At 38.2% G+C, this 19,131-nt stretch overlaps 2 protein-coding genes across 2 annotated transcripts in view; both read right to left on the bottom strand.

Annotated features, from left to right (window-relative positions):
• Positions 1-5,044, bottom strand: part of ISM2 (isthmin 2) — a 35,324-nt gene extending 30,280 nt beyond the window's left edge. The window contains exon 1 of the mRNA XM_051977511.1: positions 4,702-5,044. Coding sequence (XP_051833471.1) covers positions 4,702-4,956 — 255 coding nt within the window. The 5' untranslated portion in view covers positions 4,957-5,044. The remainder of the gene's footprint in view (positions 1-4,701) is intronic.
• A 1,532-nt stretch (positions 5,045-6,576) lies between these two features.
• The window catches only part of SPTLC2 (serine palmitoyltransferase long chain base subunit 2), a 154,299-nt gene continuing 141,744 nt past the window's right edge, over positions 6,577-19,131 (bottom strand). The window contains exons 10-12 of the mRNA XM_051977509.1: positions 18,337-18,472; positions 16,314-16,443; positions 6,577-12,223 (exon numbers count right to left, since the gene is read on the bottom strand). Of these exons, the coding sequence (XP_051833469.1) occupies positions 12,104-12,223; positions 16,314-16,443; positions 18,337-18,472 (386 nt within the window). The 3' untranslated portion in view covers positions 6,577-12,103. The remainder of the gene's footprint in view (positions 12,224-16,313; positions 16,444-18,336; positions 18,473-19,131) is intronic.

The raw sequence follows: 19,131 nt of genomic DNA, 5'->3' as shown, positions 1-19,131 counted from the left end.
ATCTGCCTGCTCCTCCCACTTCAGACACACCCGTGGGGGAGAGGCTGAATAGCAGATGTATTCCAGCAAATGTCAATGGAATGGGGGGAGGAGATGGGGAGGGAAAGGGTGGGACAGAAAAAGTTGCACAGAAGCCAAAGCTCAGAAGGTGAGAGCAGGTCAGTGGAGATATCCAACAGAGAGCTGTGTGACAGCAAGAATGGAACCACAGAGGATGTTCCCATCCCAAAGCAAGCTTTGGTACCCCATGACCTCACCAGTGAACACTGGGGCCCTGTACTGTCAGAGGTACAAATTGCCCAAGCTATGCATATCCTCTGGCCACAAGGATCCTTTACCCAACCAATAAACACACGTTTTCTAAGAGTCTGCTATGTGTCTGGTCATATTTATTCCCATACTAGCATTGAAACCTTGGGAGGGTTTCTCCTTGTGCACAGGGATATTTCTCGTTACTTGACTTATTTGGTTTTATTGTTACTGACTGGGAATTGTCCGTGAAGAAATCAGGAAAGGCTTTATGGCAAAAAAGGCCACCTTTTGTGGTAAAGGTATGGAAGCATGGGAGTGCAGGACATGTTTGGGAGAATGAATGGTACAATTTGGCTGGAGTGTAAATGACACAAAAGCAATTAGTTATTTTTTCCACATCTTGACTTTCCCCGGTTTCCATATTGACATAAGAAAAGGTTGTTTGAAGAGTTTTGTGGAAACTGCAGATGACCCACAAAGCCAGCAGAAGACACAGAAAAAGTTTACAGACTCAGAAATGAATAAATATGCAATATGGTATTGCATAATATCAGCATATTTTATCTTTTTTATCTTATCACATTTTATATTACTATCACTTTATCATATATTTATGTATCATCATATTTTAAAAAATCTTTCTTATCATATTTTATCTTTTAATACCACATTAATCCAGACTTCTTCTCTGATGTGAAGGAAGGGCCAAAAACTTTTATGTGAATTTTCTAGATTTCCATGAGTGAGAGGGAGTGGAGGGGACATCACACCCCTAACCTCCATGTTGTGGAAGGGATAACCATCCTGTGCGATAATGCTGCTAAGGAAGGATAGTGTCAAAGTGGAGTGCCTTAAATATCATCTGGAGAAGTTTGAGTTTTATTTGGTTGTCACCTAGAAACCAATGAAGATTTCTGGGCAGAGAAATGACATAAAAATAATAATAGCATTTATATAGTGCCAGGTACTATGCTAAGCACTTTACAAATATTTCCTCATTTGATTCTCATAACAACCCTAAGAGCTATTATTATCCCCCTTTAGGAGCTATAACTTATCCCCTGAGACTAACAGAGATTATGTGCCTTGCCCAAGGTCACAAAGCTAAAGCACATATGAGGTGAGATTTGAATTCAGGTTTTCCTGTGCTCTAGCTCTGTACCACCAATCTACTTTCAACTAAATGACCAAATCTGTGCATAGAAAGGATTATTCTGATCATTGTGTGAAGGATAGACTGGAGAGGGAAGATAGGAAAGACAGGCAGAATTATTCAGATTATTAAATTATTTCAGGTGCCAGATATTCAATTAACAAACATTCATCAAAGATTTACGATGTATCTATGATGAGGGTCTATTGTAGGAAAGGAGAAGTAATTGGAGTTGAGAGGAGGGATTATGGATATGGAGCTGTTGGTGAGGCGTTAAAAGGATTTAGTATCTGTTTGGTTATGAAAGGTGAGAGAGAAGGAAGAATATATTTGTGCTTTATCTCTCCAAGGAAATTCTCAATTCCTCGAGAGCAGTTCCAGGTCCCTCACAGTGCCCAGTGGCAATGATAAGACAGTACATGCTCAAAAACTTTTACTAATTAAGTCACCAACAAGCAGTCCATAAATATGAATAGGATACTCATCTCCTATGCAACACTGGTATTCAATGGTACCCCCTAAGGGCCCCTAAAACCTAGGATAGGTGCCAGAGGAAGGAGGGACAGAAGATCAATTTATGCTAAGTGAGTAGAAACAAATGCTAATGAATTCATTTTTACTACCAGAGCCATTTCCCATACAGAAGACCCAACTCATACAAAAACAAAAATTTTAGTTTTATGATTCTACTCTTGGTTGTTGGACAGCATCTACCTGGAAAGGTTGTTGTGAGGATTAAATGAGATATTTCCAAAGTGCTTAGCATGCTACTTGGAAAATTATTGGGTCGTTTTCGGTTGTTTGACTGTGACCCCCATTTGGAGTTTTCTTGGCAGAGACACTGAAGTGGTTGGCCATTTCCTTTTCCAGATCATTTTACAGATGAGGAAACTGAGGCAAACGGTGAAGTGACTTGCCCAGAGTCATATAGCTAGTAAGTGTCTGAGAGCAGATTTGAATTTAGGAAGATGAGTCTTCTTGACTCTAGGGCCAGAACTCTATCCTCTTTGCCGGGACTGCCTGAGCGCGGCACACAGAGATGCTTAATAGATATTTGTTTCAAACTCCTCTCCCCATCTTCCCTTCCATAGTTGCTAACTCAATTCCCTGCTTCCTCTGACTTCTGTGAGTCACAACTTCATTTACCCCTCCCCAAAACTTAGTTTATAATAGAGAAGGAAGGATTTTCTCTACGTATAGATTGGATAATTTCTTCAGGAAATTCCCATCATGCCAGGCTAGTAGACAGAATTTCCAAGAGTCCAGATGTTCTCAAATTTGAACTCCCCTCCATTCTGGAGAGACAGAGACAAAGTTAGACAGAGACACAAAGGGAGGTGAGTTCTAGAGAACATAAGAAAACATCATAGAAATTGTAAACTGGAAAAGATCTCAATCCAAGGTACAATTCATACCTGAAACAACCATAAATGCCATCTACATAAATGATCATCTTGACTCTACCTGAAAGTATCTGGTGATATCTGGTGATAGTAGGAAACTCACAACTTCTCGAGATAGCCCAGTCCAATTTTGTTGTTTAATTGTTTGTTTGTTTTTTCACTACAGTGGGAACCTGCCCACATATTCCACTGACCCCATCTTTGTCTTTCCTTATCTAAATACATGTGTTTTATTTTTCTTTTCTTTTTTGCTGAAACAATTGGGGTTAAGTGACTTGCCCAGGGTCACACAGCCAGGAAGTATTAAGTGTCTGAGAACAGATTTGGACTCAGGGCTGGTGCTCTGTCCACTGCAGCACCTAGCTGCTCCCTTCTTTCTTTTTTAAAATAGTATTTTATTTTTCCAAATATATGAAAAGATAGTTTTCAGCATTCACTTCTGCAAAACCTTGCCTCCCAAATATTTTCCCCTCTTTTACCTCCCTCCTGCAAGACAGCAAGCAATTCAATATAGGTTAAACTTGTGCAATTCTTTTAAAAGAATATTTCCATATTAGTCATGCTGGGCAAGAAAAATCAGCTCAAAAGACTAAAAAATGAGGAGAAAGAAAAGAAAACACCAAGTAAACAACAACGACGACAAAAAGGAGAAAATATTATCCTTTGATCCACATTCAATCTCCACAGTTCAGTCTGTGGATGCAGATGACACCTTCCATCCCAAATCTATTTGAGAATTGCCTTGAGCCACCTCATTGTTGAATAAAACCAAGTCCATCACAGTTGATCATCACATAATGTTGTTGTTACTGCTACACCCGTTTTCTTGATGGGGTGTCTTAGTGTAGTATAGGAGAGAAAGGGCACATCAACTGTGGCCTTGGAGGGTCTGCCGCCGACACTTTCTACCTGTGTGACCGTAACCTCCCTGAGCCTGTTTTCTCATTTGTAAAACGAGAGGGTCAGCCTAGTTGACGGCTGAGGTTCCTGAACCATGCAGTAGTTTTCTCTCTGAACTAAGGAATCGTTTGTTTCGCATTATTCAGTTCCTAGTCTAGTGTTCTTGTATTTGACCTCAGGAACACAATTCATTTTTCCATCACAAAACAGCTTATTATTTGCTGGAAAATGCAAACTTCCAGAGACTTCCCTACGAAGGAGACTACAGGCTAAAGATTGTCTATCTGGGAGAGAGAGCAAATGCCCTCTTTAATTCATTTCATTTTACAAGCATCTATTAAGAGTTCTGCTGTGAGCAAAGCGCTGGGTAGGCCTAAAGAACTTACGGAAGGTATACATAGAAAAAGTAGCATGTGCTCCCTTTCCAGTGGGTATGTACTGATTTGGGATCATTTTTATGTATTTATCTTTGTCTTGACTCCAGTTAAATTCCCCTCCTTCTTCCCTTCCCCCCTCCCCCCCCGAGACAGCTCTATGCCTGGTGGGGAGAGATTCACACGACGCGAGTACCCGGTTTCGGTACTAAAATGAAACCTAAGTTCTTAGCTGTCTCGCCAAAGACCCTCCACTTGCTCTATTCCGTGTTTGGGGCTCTCCCGGGGTGGAGCACACTGTGCACGGGAACACTGGGTAGTCGGGATAACGTAGCACCTCGATAAAGTCTACCCTTCTTACCGGGTGGAGTTAGAGAACGAACCCCGAGGACCCGAATCTCAGCTGCCCCGCGGCTCTCCTCCCTAGCCACCTGCCACCTGCCGCCAGTCCCTGTCCCCAGGCTCCCCCGCTACCTCGCGAGGCGGGGGACGCCCAGCCAGCTCCCTGGGCGGCGGCCGGGGCACCTGGCCGAGAGCTGAGCAGCGGCGAGCAGTCCGAGCCGCGGGCGAGTGGGCGGGCACAGCACCGGGGGCGGCCGTGGCCACGCCGCGCGCTCACCTCTGCTGGCTCCGAGTGGCTGCGGTCCCGGGGCCCCGGGGGGCCGGCTTCGGGTCCTCGGAGCTTTCCCAGGGGCAGAGCCCTGCCGGCAGGGAGCAGCTGCGTGAGCAGGACAAAGCGGAGGAGGAGTCCGGTTTTCCCGAGGAGCCGAGGCATCGTCTCCTCCACTCTCCCCGGCGCCTCACTGCTTCTCGCTCCGCTTACTCGCGTCTGCCCCCCCTTCCTCCTCCACCGCTTTCCACTCCCCTCCCTCATTGCGGGGGGAGGGGGTGGAAAAGATTGGACCAGTGCTGGCGAAGGAGGGCGGGCGGAGAGAATCCCTCTTCCTTCTGCCTTCTCGGGGGGGCGCGGGAGGGCGGTGCGGGAAGCGAGGAGAGGGAGGGAGGGGAGGAAGGAGGGCGTGTGCGTGTTCCACGCTTCTGCACACACCCGGGCACACCCAGACACGCGCGTCCCCACTCCTGCACACACGGAATAATCGGGGCTCTGCCGCCTCCTGCCCGGGGCACGGGAGCCTGCCCGGGCGGGCGAGTGTGACCATCTGGGTTCGTGCACGTGTGTGCAATGGTACCTTTTCTGGATTCGAGCTGGCCAGGTTTCTCGACCTGCACCTCTCTTCTTTGACCTCTCTAGCCCCCAGCAGATAGCCTTCGGGTTTCTCAAGTTCCGGGCTCCTCTTGCCAGCGCTATCCCTTGCAAATGAGGGAAAGAGCAGCCCCAGCCAGCGGACTTCGACTCCCACTGGTAGCTCAATCCTCTCCTATAATCTTCCTGCCCCTGGGAGTGATTGGAGAATAGGCTGTTTTAACCGCTACTGAGCGGACTCTTAGCTCAGGGTCTCCTAGGGTGGGAGACATCGAGTTCTGTGAGATAAAGGCAAAACCCTACTAGAGGTCAAAGGTCCCCAGGGATTTCAGTAGGAGTAGGACTCTAGTGATTCTAAACTTGTTGCACTATTGAAACGCAGACGGGTTGTTTTGCATAGAGAAGCTTAAGAGAGTGGGGGTTTGCTTTCTTGAACCACTGAAATAATTTGTAGATTTGGTGCTGCTCCTAAAAGTTTCACACCATCATTGCCCCACGTGGACTTGGCAGGAAGGTAATTAAACCATCCAAGAACTGAATAAAAATCACGTTACTTCCTTCACTAGACTAAACCTTTTCCTCGAAAGTTTTTGGAATTTTATATTGGAACAAAGCGATGTTCAGAAAGGAGGAAAAAAACAAAAAACAAATAAAACCCAATTAGCACCCTCAGAGCAAGGTGTAGCCAAACACTTAGTCAAGCAAGCATGTAGAAGGGAAGAGTCAAATCCTGTCCTAAAAGGACCCTTCGTTTTATGTTGTTAAGGAAAAAAAAAAAAAAAGAAAAAAGATGGAATGTGATTTGAAGGCAAACGGGGCTTGCATCTCACTGCAGAACTTGACAGAAATAAAAATTCGTCGAGATGCTTAAGAATCAGTCAGAAGGTTGCCAGAAAAATGCCCACTCAGAAACTGCTTGCCTGACTGAAAAACTGCAAAAATTTAAGTAGAATTCAGTAATTTAAGAGGAGAGGGAGAGAAGACGAGAGGGAGAAAAGGAGGAAGGGAAGGAGAGATTCTAAACACAAAAGGCTTCATACATTATACATTTCAGGTCAACTGAATTTACAGAGGTCCCCAACACCCGCTCTGAGAATTCAGCTCATATTTAACCAGCTAGTGCTTTGTTCATTACTTTAATTGATGCAAATGGTAACTTGTATTTTTAAAGTGTCTTTTACTTTTTAAAAATGCTTTCACAAATTATCTCATCAAACCTTTGTTCTTTCCACTAGAAAGCCTCTTTCTTAAACTAACAAACTTAAAGGATTTTAAAGAATGAAGCCAAAATCCATCTTTCTGAATATTTTATTGGGCAAAACACAGATTTGCACGGATTGTTCTTATTTATCCCAGGCAGTTTCCCCTTCAGGGTTTAACATGCACTTTTGAAGCTGAATGAACAGTTCCTTTCCACTGCATCCAGTTTCACAATCATCCAACAATTTAAAAAAATTAGATCATCTGGCATAAAATACTTTATTTTTTGGTGGTAGAGGGGAAATCAGTTACAAAATTTTATTTAAAATGTTTCATATTTACAATCTATTCCCCTCCTCCCTCCAAGGGTATGTGTATTTATTTACATTATAGGATTAGAAAGGGACAATTCCATACTACTCCCTGCAATTCCATTTTGTCCTCTATGGCAATGGAAAAATCTGGGCCACTAGCCACCTTAGGTTCCAAAAAAAGTTGTTTCCCTAATTCTTAACCCATACCTTTTATCCCTGTCTTCCTTATGTTAGCTGCCTTCATACAGAGAGAGATCATCAAGATTGTATGGGAGTTTTGGTTGAAAGACGTTGGGGTAATGTAACATATTCTGTGCTTCTCCTATCATTCCAACCACTGGCCCATTTCCAGTTACTAGAACAAGACCCCTGTTCGACGAAGGAAAATATCAGTCATTACCCTATACTAGGCAGTGAGAAGCCTTAATTTTCTTCCTACTATTTTCTCTTCTTTATTCTCTAGGGATTCCTGGCCAAGTTATCAAGCTTTGCATGAAGAACTTGGATATAGAACTGAGAAAATTTTGAAATGAATCAGGTCTCCATATGCACAGGAATATTCCCTGATCATCCAAGGAGATCATATTCAGGGAATACATTTAAGAAAGCAAAAGAGGAAGTTTCCTCCTTCCTTCTACCACTCCCTTTCCGTCTGCTTGCTTAGCAAGAACAAAGCTGCAGGTAATGCTTTATTAAAAATATGGTACCTGCAGTTTAAGAGTTACTGCATTCTTTTGGGTCAGTTAATGAAAACACATCATACCAAAAAGAATCACAGTTTAAGGCCATTTATAATGTGCATTGTACAGTAAATAAAGTCTTTCTTGCCTGCATCCTTCCCTATTTTCTTCTTTAAGTTTGGATTGGGATGAGAACAAGGTAATTCTGGACTCACTAGTTAAAGGGTACAAAACATAGCATTCTTACTGGAGGAAAGGGAGACAATCCCTTTGGTTCTCTCCCCAAATCAGGCATTTCAACTTATAGCAAGACATGCTTAGGAAATCTGAGTGGTTAAAAATGACAGAAGAGGACACATCTTTTCCCAAATTAAATCCATCAAAAATCACTTCTTACTTTAGGCATTTGTTTTTCATGAAAAGGGAGAGACACAGTGGCCAAATTCTGGGTCAGGCACATGGCCCTAGACTGGGAATCTGAGAACTACACTGCATATTAGCAAAGCCGAGCAGGGAGCATACATGCTTCTCTCTTTCAGGTGAGTGTGGTTCAGGTTAGAAAGAATTTCATGCTGACAGCTGTACCCCTTTGTAAATCAGGTAGCAGCCACACTTGAATACTCTTTGAGCAGTACTCAGTCTTCTAGTCTTGATGTGATATTTTTCCTCTATATACTGATGCCCTGTCCTATTTTAATAGCATGGAATATTCAACACTAATCCATGAATGAGACCACACAAGGAAAAGAACTTTGCTAGTTCCATTCATTTCACATCACATGGGGTCAGGTTATACAAGCAAAAATTTGGGGGAAAAAAAAAAAAACAATCACTTTATAAATGGAGCACCAGGAGAAGGGATAGGTAGTATCTTAACAAAACTATGTAAGGAACAATGGCCCACCCAAGTACTCTCTATAGTCAATGGATACTGGAGCCTTTCTTTTGGATATTTTATACCATGCCTCCATGCTATCCTAACTAGGATAAACTATTTTTCTTCCCTATCTATGGCTTGAATGATAGGGTAGCACAGCCACCATATCCAATTTTATTGAGAGAGACAGCTACCTTACCAGTTGGAAGAGAATGAAATAGTAAGATTATACTTCAGAATTTTCTTTTGAAGGAACTAGGAAATTTTCTCATCATACTCTCTCCATGTAATCATGAACAGGCAGAAGAGGCATATATAGATTCTAATAAATTCAGTAGATACATATTTGTCAAAAAATATGGAGGCTGATTCCACATTAAGGTTCAGAAGGGATAAAAAGGATGCCAGCCTCTTAGAAAACCCAAAGAAGTTAGGCCAAATGCATTTGGAGAGACTCACATATCTGCATCCAATTTGAAATAATAATAAAAACTTTCTGATGTATCATCCTAAAATACCATAAACAACATACTATACCAATTTCCTCTGGGAGAAAGAAATTTAAAGAAAAAAAAAAAAACTGGAAACTAAAAGAACTTGAGTAAGAAAATAAAGTAAATTAAGGAAAAAGAATCCAGAGGGACAATTCCAGAAAGTAATGCCCCTTTTCTTTGACTCCAAAATGATGGTGAGAAGTGAAGTCTCAATAAAGTGATCAAAATATTGTTAAGGTCTTGAACATGTTCAAAGATAATCAGTTCCTTAAAGGTCTAGAGATAAATATATTTTTACTGAAAAGATGATTCCATCCAAAACTAAACAGAAGACTTTACAAGGTCCTACTCCTAAGGGGAATCTATCTAGGAATGTTTTATGATCATTACATTTATTTGTATTGAAACAAGCACCCTGTGAAGTGTTTGGTGAAAGTATAAATTAATTCAGAAGAGGTTACCACCTCAATCCTTCCTACTTGTTACACCTGATTTCATATGACTGGATGCGTAAGGAGAAATAGCTTCTGGATTTGAATTCAACAACTTTATTTCTCGGATGGGAGGATTGATTTGATGTGTTCTCCAAAGAACATGAACTTCAAAACAGCTTAAGTCATTCACTAAAGAGATAGAGGAAGGATAAGGGGAGAGGGAAAAATGAGGAAAGAAAAAACAGCATATTCTGCAGTACTTAATATAGTACTTTGGATCCCAGCTTTTGATGATAATTGATTAACAGATCAATCTTAAGAGTCCCATCAGATTCCCACAACATAGTTTATCAGGGTGTCCTGTCTTGCCTAGTGTACCAGATTCCACCTCATTAACCAACAGATAGACTTAATGATTTCAAAACAGTTAGTTAAATAAAGATACTACAAGTCTGACTATACCATAGGTATATCACAGTATCAAAAAGGGAGACAACCAATCATTTTGTGTAATTCATTCTCTCTGAGAAAACATGGAATTATGGATAACACAAGGGTTTTATCCCTTATAAATAAAACCATAGTTTAAATTTAAAACTTGTTCAAGTTTATTCTATACTGTCATAATATCAATTTTAAAAACTGGCCATAAAATGATGCATGTTTTTATTTGCTACCACCTCTTTTCTCCCAAAGTAAATAGCAGGGGAGAAAAAATACTGATTTGAAAGTCTAAAAATGAGATTTTGGAGATTCTTTTCAACTAAAGGGCAGAAGTTGCTGCTTGGCATATTGGTGATATGATGGAAAAACACTCATTTAGGAAAAGCTAACTATTTGCTTGGTTTATGTTAAAGGACTATTTCCCTTTCTGTTACTTCATTTTTTTAAACTTATGTATATTACACCTAGTTTTCGCCACCTCCATTCAATTTTCTTCAAACTTTAAAAAAAAAAAAAAAAAAAAAGCACAAATTGTAGACTTGACCCAAAAGCTTTCAGTTTGGGTATAAGGGAAATCAACATATTTAATACACTAAAAGCAAATAACAAATCCACCCTTTCAATAGTATTTTTTCTGCCTTCTACTTAACAATTTAGTATTTCTTCACAAACATACTATAGCTTATAACAAGCTGCCTGGATAGAATTTGAGATGAGAAATTTTGCCAGTAAAACAAATGGTTTGAAAACATACACAATATGCAAAAATCCATACACAAAATACTCTTTTCCATTCCTTTCCCAACCTTCCCCTGAGAAGATTAATGGTCCCTTATCTTTTGGAAAGACAGGATAACTTTGGACATAATAAAGCCAAGGACATTTCTCCCTTAGGTTTTGATTAAAAGAACAGGAATAATTTTGGAATGGTGGTATCCAGATTTTCTTTCTGGCTGTGTGATATACATGGATTATATAAGTAGTCTCCCTTGGCAGAAGGTCCAAGGAGTCCCATTCAGAAAAAGGATGCAATCTGAACTGCTCAGAAAAAAAAAAGGATCAAGTCCAGCTAACAAGGAAACAGGAAAGCTTCTTAGTGTCAGAAACAGGTTAAAATAATCGCTGTAACCATGTATCTCTTTCATGTAGTTGGTGTTTTGATGGAAAACAACAAAAGAAAATAGTGATCAGGATATAACCTGAAGAAGTGAGCTTTAAAAAAAAAGCTAGGGTAGCACTGTTAATCCTTTCATAGAAATATACTAAGTGGTTTCCAGGCAGAGAACTTATCCCTCTTTTACTCAAGCATTCTAAGTCTTGACTGGAAACAACTTTTTCCCTGGACAGCCCCAAATCTGAGATAGAGGAAGCAGTAAGAGATTCATGAACTGTGGACAATTATATCAATACTTTTCTCTGAGATCCTATCAGCACTCCTTCTTGTACAAAATCCTGTCTCACAGCCAACAGTGGCTTTGTACATGAAATACCAAAACAGGAAATTTTCTTTCACTAGCAAAAGGAGATTAAATAGGAATGGGATATGGCTATCTCACAAATATTAAACATGCTTAATGGGGAGAAATTCTGTCCTGTTTGGACATACTCTAGATTTGTGACTATCATGAGGAAACAAAGAATGGCAAAGTAAGAAACACCTGTTGGCCAGAATGAAAACAGATACTGGACAAAGTCTTGGGAGGGTCATGTCCGGGGGGAATTATATAATGATCCTGTCAGCAACATTTGTTATCTTAAAAAAAAAAATTAAAGCTAAGTTTCAAGTGTTTAAACTTAAGACTAAACTAAAGAAAGCAAGCTTTGGTTGATTATCTGTCTGGTTAAATTAGGGTTTAAAATTAATTACTTTCAAGGACTGATTGGGAGATAAGTGGAAGGCACTTGCTTCCTAAGGAGGAGGAATGCAGTGAATTCTCTTTGCAGGTACCATTCTATACCCAACATCTGTGTAGAGAATGGTTACTCAGGACAAGAGTGATGGGGAAATATGTAAGGGGAGGGATTGGTTTACAGGGCTAGCCAAAGGCAGGTTAGGATATCGTGATTTCACCAGGACAAGAACTATAAAACAAAACCTTTTTTTTTCCTTCCAAAAATTTGTGTTTGTGTGAGGGTTGGGAAGGCAAAGAATAAGACACCTTTCTTTGAAGGAGAGATGCAGCAGAGAAAGAACATGAAACAACTTTCACTATTTACAAAATGCCATTTGGATTGGATGTGGTCACCTTCAATATTGTGAGAAAATGTCTTTTACATGAAGCAGCCACAGAAGTGTGGTTCCTAGACTGGGCTCAGAAAGGCCACATATTGTCCTGGGTAAGGGAGGGTGTCCTTTACAGGCCACCAAGAGGGCTCAATCTTCTGTCTCTTCATATGTAGTCTCATCAAAGGGCCGATCCAACAGAGGTACCAACCGATGACGAGAATATTTCAGCTGCAACAGATCCCCAACTTCATTTATTTCCTTTAATGCCTGATGAAAGCAAAGGCAAAAAATAATCAGTCTAGTCAGGATACCTGCATGTCTCCTTCACCACAGTTACTTACAGAGCATTCACCTTTTTGGTTCTATCACAGAATAAGTTATATTCTAATATTCAGTATTCAGGAATACAGTACAGATATACAGCTTAAAAAAAAATTCTCTTCAGTCAACCAGAGATCTACTTTCATTTAAGGCGGGGACTATGTTTTTCTTTTGTAAGTCTCTAAATTGCCTACTATACACTATTAGATTTAGGGAATAGAATATCAACCTCCATGTAAGCCTAACATTAGAAAATCAAGATATGAATTGTTTAACTGGAGCATAAACTTGGGATATGCTGGAGAACCTATGAATATCATCAAATGTATTGGCTGATATCGTTCATCTCTTTTCTTGGATTAGTGAATTTTTGTAAGACAGTCACTGTTTTTGTTTTTGTACTTCTAATCATTAGCATGCTTTTGTGCCTACTGTATGTATTAAATAAATATTTGCTGACTTGCTGAAACAAAGCAGAAAGACAAGAAAACCAAAACCTCAACCACCAAACTGATCAAAAAAAAATCACATTCTCTTCCCCCCCAGAATGATCCTTCTACAAACAGAAGTAACATTTATTAATCACTTACAGTGTGTTAAATATTATGGCACTAGGAGAAATAACAAAGTTGAGATAAAACAGGATTCTTGGCCTCAAAAATAAGGGGAAAATGTGAAAAGAAATATGCATAACATAATAATATATATAATTGAAATAAGGAAGGGTTCCTGGGAGAAATGTCATTTGATTTAGATTTTAAAGGATGGCTAGGAATTCAGTGGTTAAAGAGAGGGAGAATATTTGAAAGATGCAAGTTTCAGCTGGATAGTTAATATTTCAAACTTTCTTTAAAGATCTAAGATTCTCAAACAATTTCTCTGCAGTTAGTTTTTAATATACTGCAATCTTATTTATCTCTTCTTTTCCCATATTTGTCTGAATTTATTTTCACACTGAATATTGTTTTGTCTCATTTAACATTTAATTTCTTTTTTCAAGTAAAATAAATATCTTTCCTTCCTATAAATGAGTTTACATTACTGGAAAATTTCTCAATCAGCTGCTGAATACTATTAGTGCAAAGGAATTCTCCAGCACAAAGCATCAGACCTAGAGCAGGACATTCTAAAAAAGGTTGGCAAAATTGTTTACTCCAAGTCAAAGAACATAAATACAACTCTCTCAATGAGAGAACTAGCACCAGGAAAGACTGAAACAAACACAAGAGAGAGACTTTGTTTTAATTCTTCTTGTTCAGCACCAAGCCAAATAAATAGGTTCTTCATAAATGATTTCTGAAAAGGGGATGTTGCACTTTCCCCTCTTGCCAAACATTCCACATCCCAAAGCTTGCACTCCTGCCTTGCACTTCTGCTCTATCTCCTAGAAGAGGCCAAGCTCCTCTAACTAAAATTTACCATTAGCCAAGTATTGTAACCCTTAGAGTTGCTAAATATCAACTAGCTAATCTGATCAGAAGAGATGGAATTACTCCTAGAGATAAGTGTCCTGCCTTTTGGGGCTCTTATGAGAGGTGATAAGGATATTTCTTGGCAGCCCCAAGCCCTGAAGCCATATTCCACAATGTATCTTCCCCCTTCACTAATCCTCAAGTTTTTTTGTGTTTTTTTTTTTTAAATAAACAAACAAAAAAACCCACAAAAACAAATGTGGGTTGAACAACTTCTTTTCAGTCCTGTGGCAAATATTATTCTCAAAGATTCTGGTTTTCATACCCTCTTCCTCCAAAGGCTTAACTGTTAAGTCATTATAAAAACTATCAATTGTTAAACTGAACTACTTATGTTAGGTAATTAGGAATGCTTCTTTAAAAAATGGCAATGAGAAAAATGAAAATAAAATAGCTCCTCCAAGCTTCTTAGGCTGAGCAGAAAGACATTCTTCATTCCAAAATGGAGAAAACATGAGAGTTTACTAAAAGCTGAACTTTATCATAAGAACAGTGGGCACCTTTGAGAAGATATTGAACTAAAAGCTCCATATGGAAACAATTTAAGTTTGAATTTCAGCTGGGAAAGTCCATTAACCATTTTTTCCTACACTCTGATTTAGGATTTTATTAATTTAAAAGAAAAAGACCATGTGACTTGCCAAGACCACAAAGGAAATGGCATTTGTGAACTCTGATTTTAGAAGAGTGTAATATTTTTCATCACCATAAAATGAAAGAAAAAACCCACACTGGCCCAAAGGGATACAGGTTTCAAGGTTTCCCTCTGATCCCATGCCAAATATTCCAAGCAAGGAAGTTCTATTTACATAAAACAGCTATAAATTGTAACTGAAAACTAATGCCCATTGCATGAGTTTATTTAATAAGAACAGGAATAAGGAAGCATTACATACATGTCACCATTTAATAACAAATAGTCTACCCTGAACTTCTGAATCACTGGATAGTGGTTTCTTAGGAAAACACCATGTTATTAATGATAGGGCTGAATGTATTGCTTCAGAGGAGGCAATATTCCAGGTAATCCTCTCAACTGGACTGGTCCCCCAGTTCTTTTATTTTAATTTGGAATATTTGCATTGATTTTGAGGTGGCCAACCTCATTTAGGAACAATAATTTCAAATATTTTATGTAATTGTTGCTTTAATCAGGAAAAATCACCAAATAATTACATTTTATTTACATCATTTAAGATCATATAAGGATTTCCCATGGATTAGAAGTAAATGAATTATTAGAGTTTCATCCCAACTTGTTCTTTAATAATATCCTTGAAATGTAAATATAACGGGTTATGAAAGTAAATGAAATTTAATCCCTTAAAACAAATCTAATTTATGCAATCTTGCTGGAAAAGTCATTGTTCACAAAGACTGTAATTTGAATTTGATTTTTATTTTATTTCATGATAGGTTTACCCACAAGAGCCTATTCCCAAAAGCCATGAGATATGAGCATTTCAAATACAATTTAAAATTATCATAAAGTTAAAAATTAAAGACTAAATTGAATATTCCCAGATATGTGAAAATTCATGGAAAGAGTAATTACACTCAATTATTTCACTAGTTCATCTACAATTTCCATAACTGCATGAGAAACTGGATAACCATATTGAACAAGTCTAAATTATTTCTCAGAGTTGGTCTTATTTTTCACTATGGCCACAGAAGAAGTGTGCAATGAACTCTCATAATCCCTGCTTAAAAGAAAAGCACAAGGGCAGACCAGAAAATCAAATGCAACTGTCTGACTTAAAATCTATCATAAAGCGTTAAATCTACATGAGCTTGGAGTTCAAATGATTTTTTTTTTCCCTCCCTTGTGTCTTTATAGAATGCGAGGCTATAGTATTCCCAAGGCAGGGTTCAGAAATTGGATTAAAGAGACCACAGAAATTGGAACATAAAGGATCATTGAGCTAAACTCAAAGTTAAATAAGGTAGCTGCCAAAATGTAAGAACTTATACAAAAAGCACATTTTAAAAGATTCTAATCACTTTGCTTTGCTGAAGTAAGAAGAGGGGCCTAAGCCCTAAGAATTTGGAAATTTTAAAATATAAAATAAGTGGTTGCAAAATTAGATTTTTTTTCTTTCTCTCAATTGCTCTTTAATGGAATTGCAACTAATTACAGGAAGTATTCAATATTGTATATAAGACAGGACCTAGTACTGGCAGTCATGCCATTAGTTGAAATCTCATCTCTATCACCAAACTAGTGGTCTACGATGGGGTACATCATTTCATCTCTGTTAAAATAAGGGGATAGATTAAAATAAGGATGACAAGAGAAGAAATTATGTCATCTTTAGATCCTTTATAAAAAAAAAGGGGACGTGTTCTTCAGGTATCTGAATACCATTTTGCTTATCTGACCTAAGGAAGAAGGTATTAGGAAAGAAATGTAAAAAGTTGTCTATCACCACCATCTGTGTTGCACACTATTCAAATTGAGGTACAAAAATTGAGGGTAATTTTATGAATAATTCCATTATATCTAGGCCCATATAAGACATAATTATCATTACTGTAAACATGCCCAAAACTGGAAAACTTACAGTATCAAGTATTTCTTTGGTATGTGCTGCTGACAAGCAAAACCTAGCTCGGGATTCAATAATTGGAGTGGCAGGAAATCCCACCACAACCACACCAATGTTCCGCTTCAACATTTCCCGTCCAAATGCACTAAAAGGGGGTAAAAACAAGGAAGAAAATCAGGAAGAATAAAAAGAATAAGGCTCCTGTTGTCCTGAACTGTGCTACTTTTTGGTGGAACTATATTTTGAATCACCCACTGCCTTCTTTTAGCTCTGGAATTGACACAATACAAAGGTTTCTTTTGTTCATTCCTTAAGGAGGTCTTACCCCCAAATGGGTTTCACTCACAAAGTTGAAAGATTATATTTGGCAGAGGAAGGAGTTTTCTAGCAAGGCTGGTTTAAATAGATTTGTAACATAACCTATTTCTGATATACTACAATGACCCACAGGGTTTAAATGAACTCAGCCTAAACCCTGGATTTTGGAATAAGAGATTTGGCAGGTTTTACAACTAGCAGGTGGATCAAGTTGTTGTCCAAAAGAAGAGAATCAGCTCTAATATGGCTGTTTTTGAGCTGTCAGGTTGGCCATTTGGCTCTAGAGTCTAGAACTGAAAATAATTCTAGACTCTGAACTTCTTCGATTAGCTTGAGAACAAGATTGCCTTTGAAATTAAACTCTTCCTTTTTACGGGACTAGTTCATCACCAGCTTTAGAAGATCACACAATTCCATTTAATCTCCCTTCCAATTCAAATCAAGCTGGTAGTAGAGGGCAGTGGTATCAAACTCAAATAGAAATAGAACCAACAAACTACATAAGGATTCCTATGAGTACATATTAACTCAAAAACCAGGTACTGCCATTATCTGTTATACTGTATTTTTTATTAACTTTGTTATTATTAACAGATAACATTAACTTTTATTAACTTTGTTAAATAATTCCATTTTAATCTGGTTCTGCCTGCATTCTGGAGTGTTATGGTAGTAAAATGGCTCACCTCAGATATAGGCTAATGATTCCACATCTAAATCTTGTCTAAATAGAACCCTGGAAAGTATTTGATTAATTAAATTGTCCCTTTTCCTTTGTTCATGTTGATGGAGCACAGTTTTAAACAAAACTTTTCCTTAAAGTTGTTCAAACTTCTTTAAAATGAAAATTTTTGTTCTTTACTAGTCCTTTAACAGCAGCACTGTTTTCTCTAGACCATATCCAGCTGACTGCTCTCCAGCATTTGCAGTGTTAATACTCTATAATAGGAATAAAAAAAACTTGAGGAATGCCTCACCATTATATTGAGGAAAAACATTTTATTTTGATCAGTCTATTTCCCTAAATCCATCTATTTCTTTATCTCATTCTAAAGCTTCATTGTTTTCTCTTTTTGTAAATAAATGCTTTAGAATTTATATAATTTTATGTATCTTTACGAAATAGTTTAGATATAGTCCTGTCTGATGACAGGCAACTGGCCTAGCAGACGCAAGATCCTTACAAGTCTTGGATATCTATGCTAAGTCCACTTAAAAACAGTCTTTATTATATTAGTAATTCAGAAAAGCCAGCTGCATAGATTTATAAAGTGCTTCTGCAACAATTCTGTGAGGTAAATAGTATGAATATTATAATCCTCACTTTAAAGAGGAATAAACTGGAGTTGAAATAAGTAAAATACCAGCCATGGCACCCATAATTAGTAAAAGACAAAAGCAAAATTTGCACATAGATCTTATTCCAAGTTCAAGATTCTGTCTACTATACCATAGGGCTTCCCCAAATATCCCAACACCAAAGCACCTCCTACAAGTTCTAGAAATATTATAAAGCATAAATAATAAAGATATTATTAATAATAATAAGTTATTAACTCTGATTCTATTGGTTTGTAAAATCTTCAGGAAGTAGAGGCAATTTTATTTTATATTGATAAGCTAAAGAATTTTCCCAACAGCATATACTCCAGAAAATACATATTCTCAAACTAACTGTCTGAAGTTCAAAAGGGTTTAAAAAGGTTTCTCTATGACTTACCCAATTTTAGCTGGCATGTACAGCATCAAAGGCACCACAGGGGAATCTTCATTTCCATAAATGATGAAGCCCATCTCCTTCAATCGTCTTCTGAAATACCTAGTGTTTTCAGCTAGCTGTTGTACACATTCTTTGCCTGGAAGACATTGGGGAAAAATATGCACAAAATCATCAACAGATCAAGAACTATCCCTTAAAATACTATTATCTTCCTTTGCATCTAATTTGCATCTGAACTAGTTTACTAGTGTGACTCACTAGACAGAATGCCAGACTTGGGAGTTGAAGAGAATTGAGTTTAATCATGCCTCTGATACTTACTAGCTATGTGACCACAAACAAATCACTCTCCCTACCCTTCTAACCCTTTTTCTTCTCATATGTAAATGAGAAAGTCATATCTTCAATACCAACTCACAAGGTATTATGAGAGATATTCTCTGCAAATTTGGCAGCACATGTAGATATCACTATGGTATTTGTGGACAGAACATAATCCAGTTGATCATCTAGAAATGATGTGTTTTTGAGCACACAGGCAATTAGCATAGTTCCTACCACAAAGTATGTGCTTAATAAATGTTTACTGACTGAATGACTCAAGAATAAAGAGGGCTTCTGAAGGATAGTAAATGTAAGAGGATACTGGTATAATTTGTGCTAGCATGAGTTCTTTTGATTAGTTGAAAAATTCATATTGATGTAGTAATTTCCTCTATTAATAACTGATTTTCAAAAGTTTTCAACACACACAAAACCATCCTATTATCTGCATGCGACATACAGTAAATACTT

The sequence above is a fragment of the Antechinus flavipes genome, chromosome 2 (genome assembly GCF_016432865.1).
Source record: "Antechinus flavipes isolate AdamAnt ecotype Samford, QLD, Australia chromosome 2, AdamAnt_v2, whole genome shotgun sequence".
Classification (NCBI taxonomy): Eukaryota; Metazoa; Chordata; class Mammalia; order Dasyuromorphia; family Dasyuridae; genus Antechinus; species Antechinus flavipes.
Note: the sequence above shows the minus strand (reverse complement) of the source record. Positions and strands in the feature narration are given on the sequence as shown.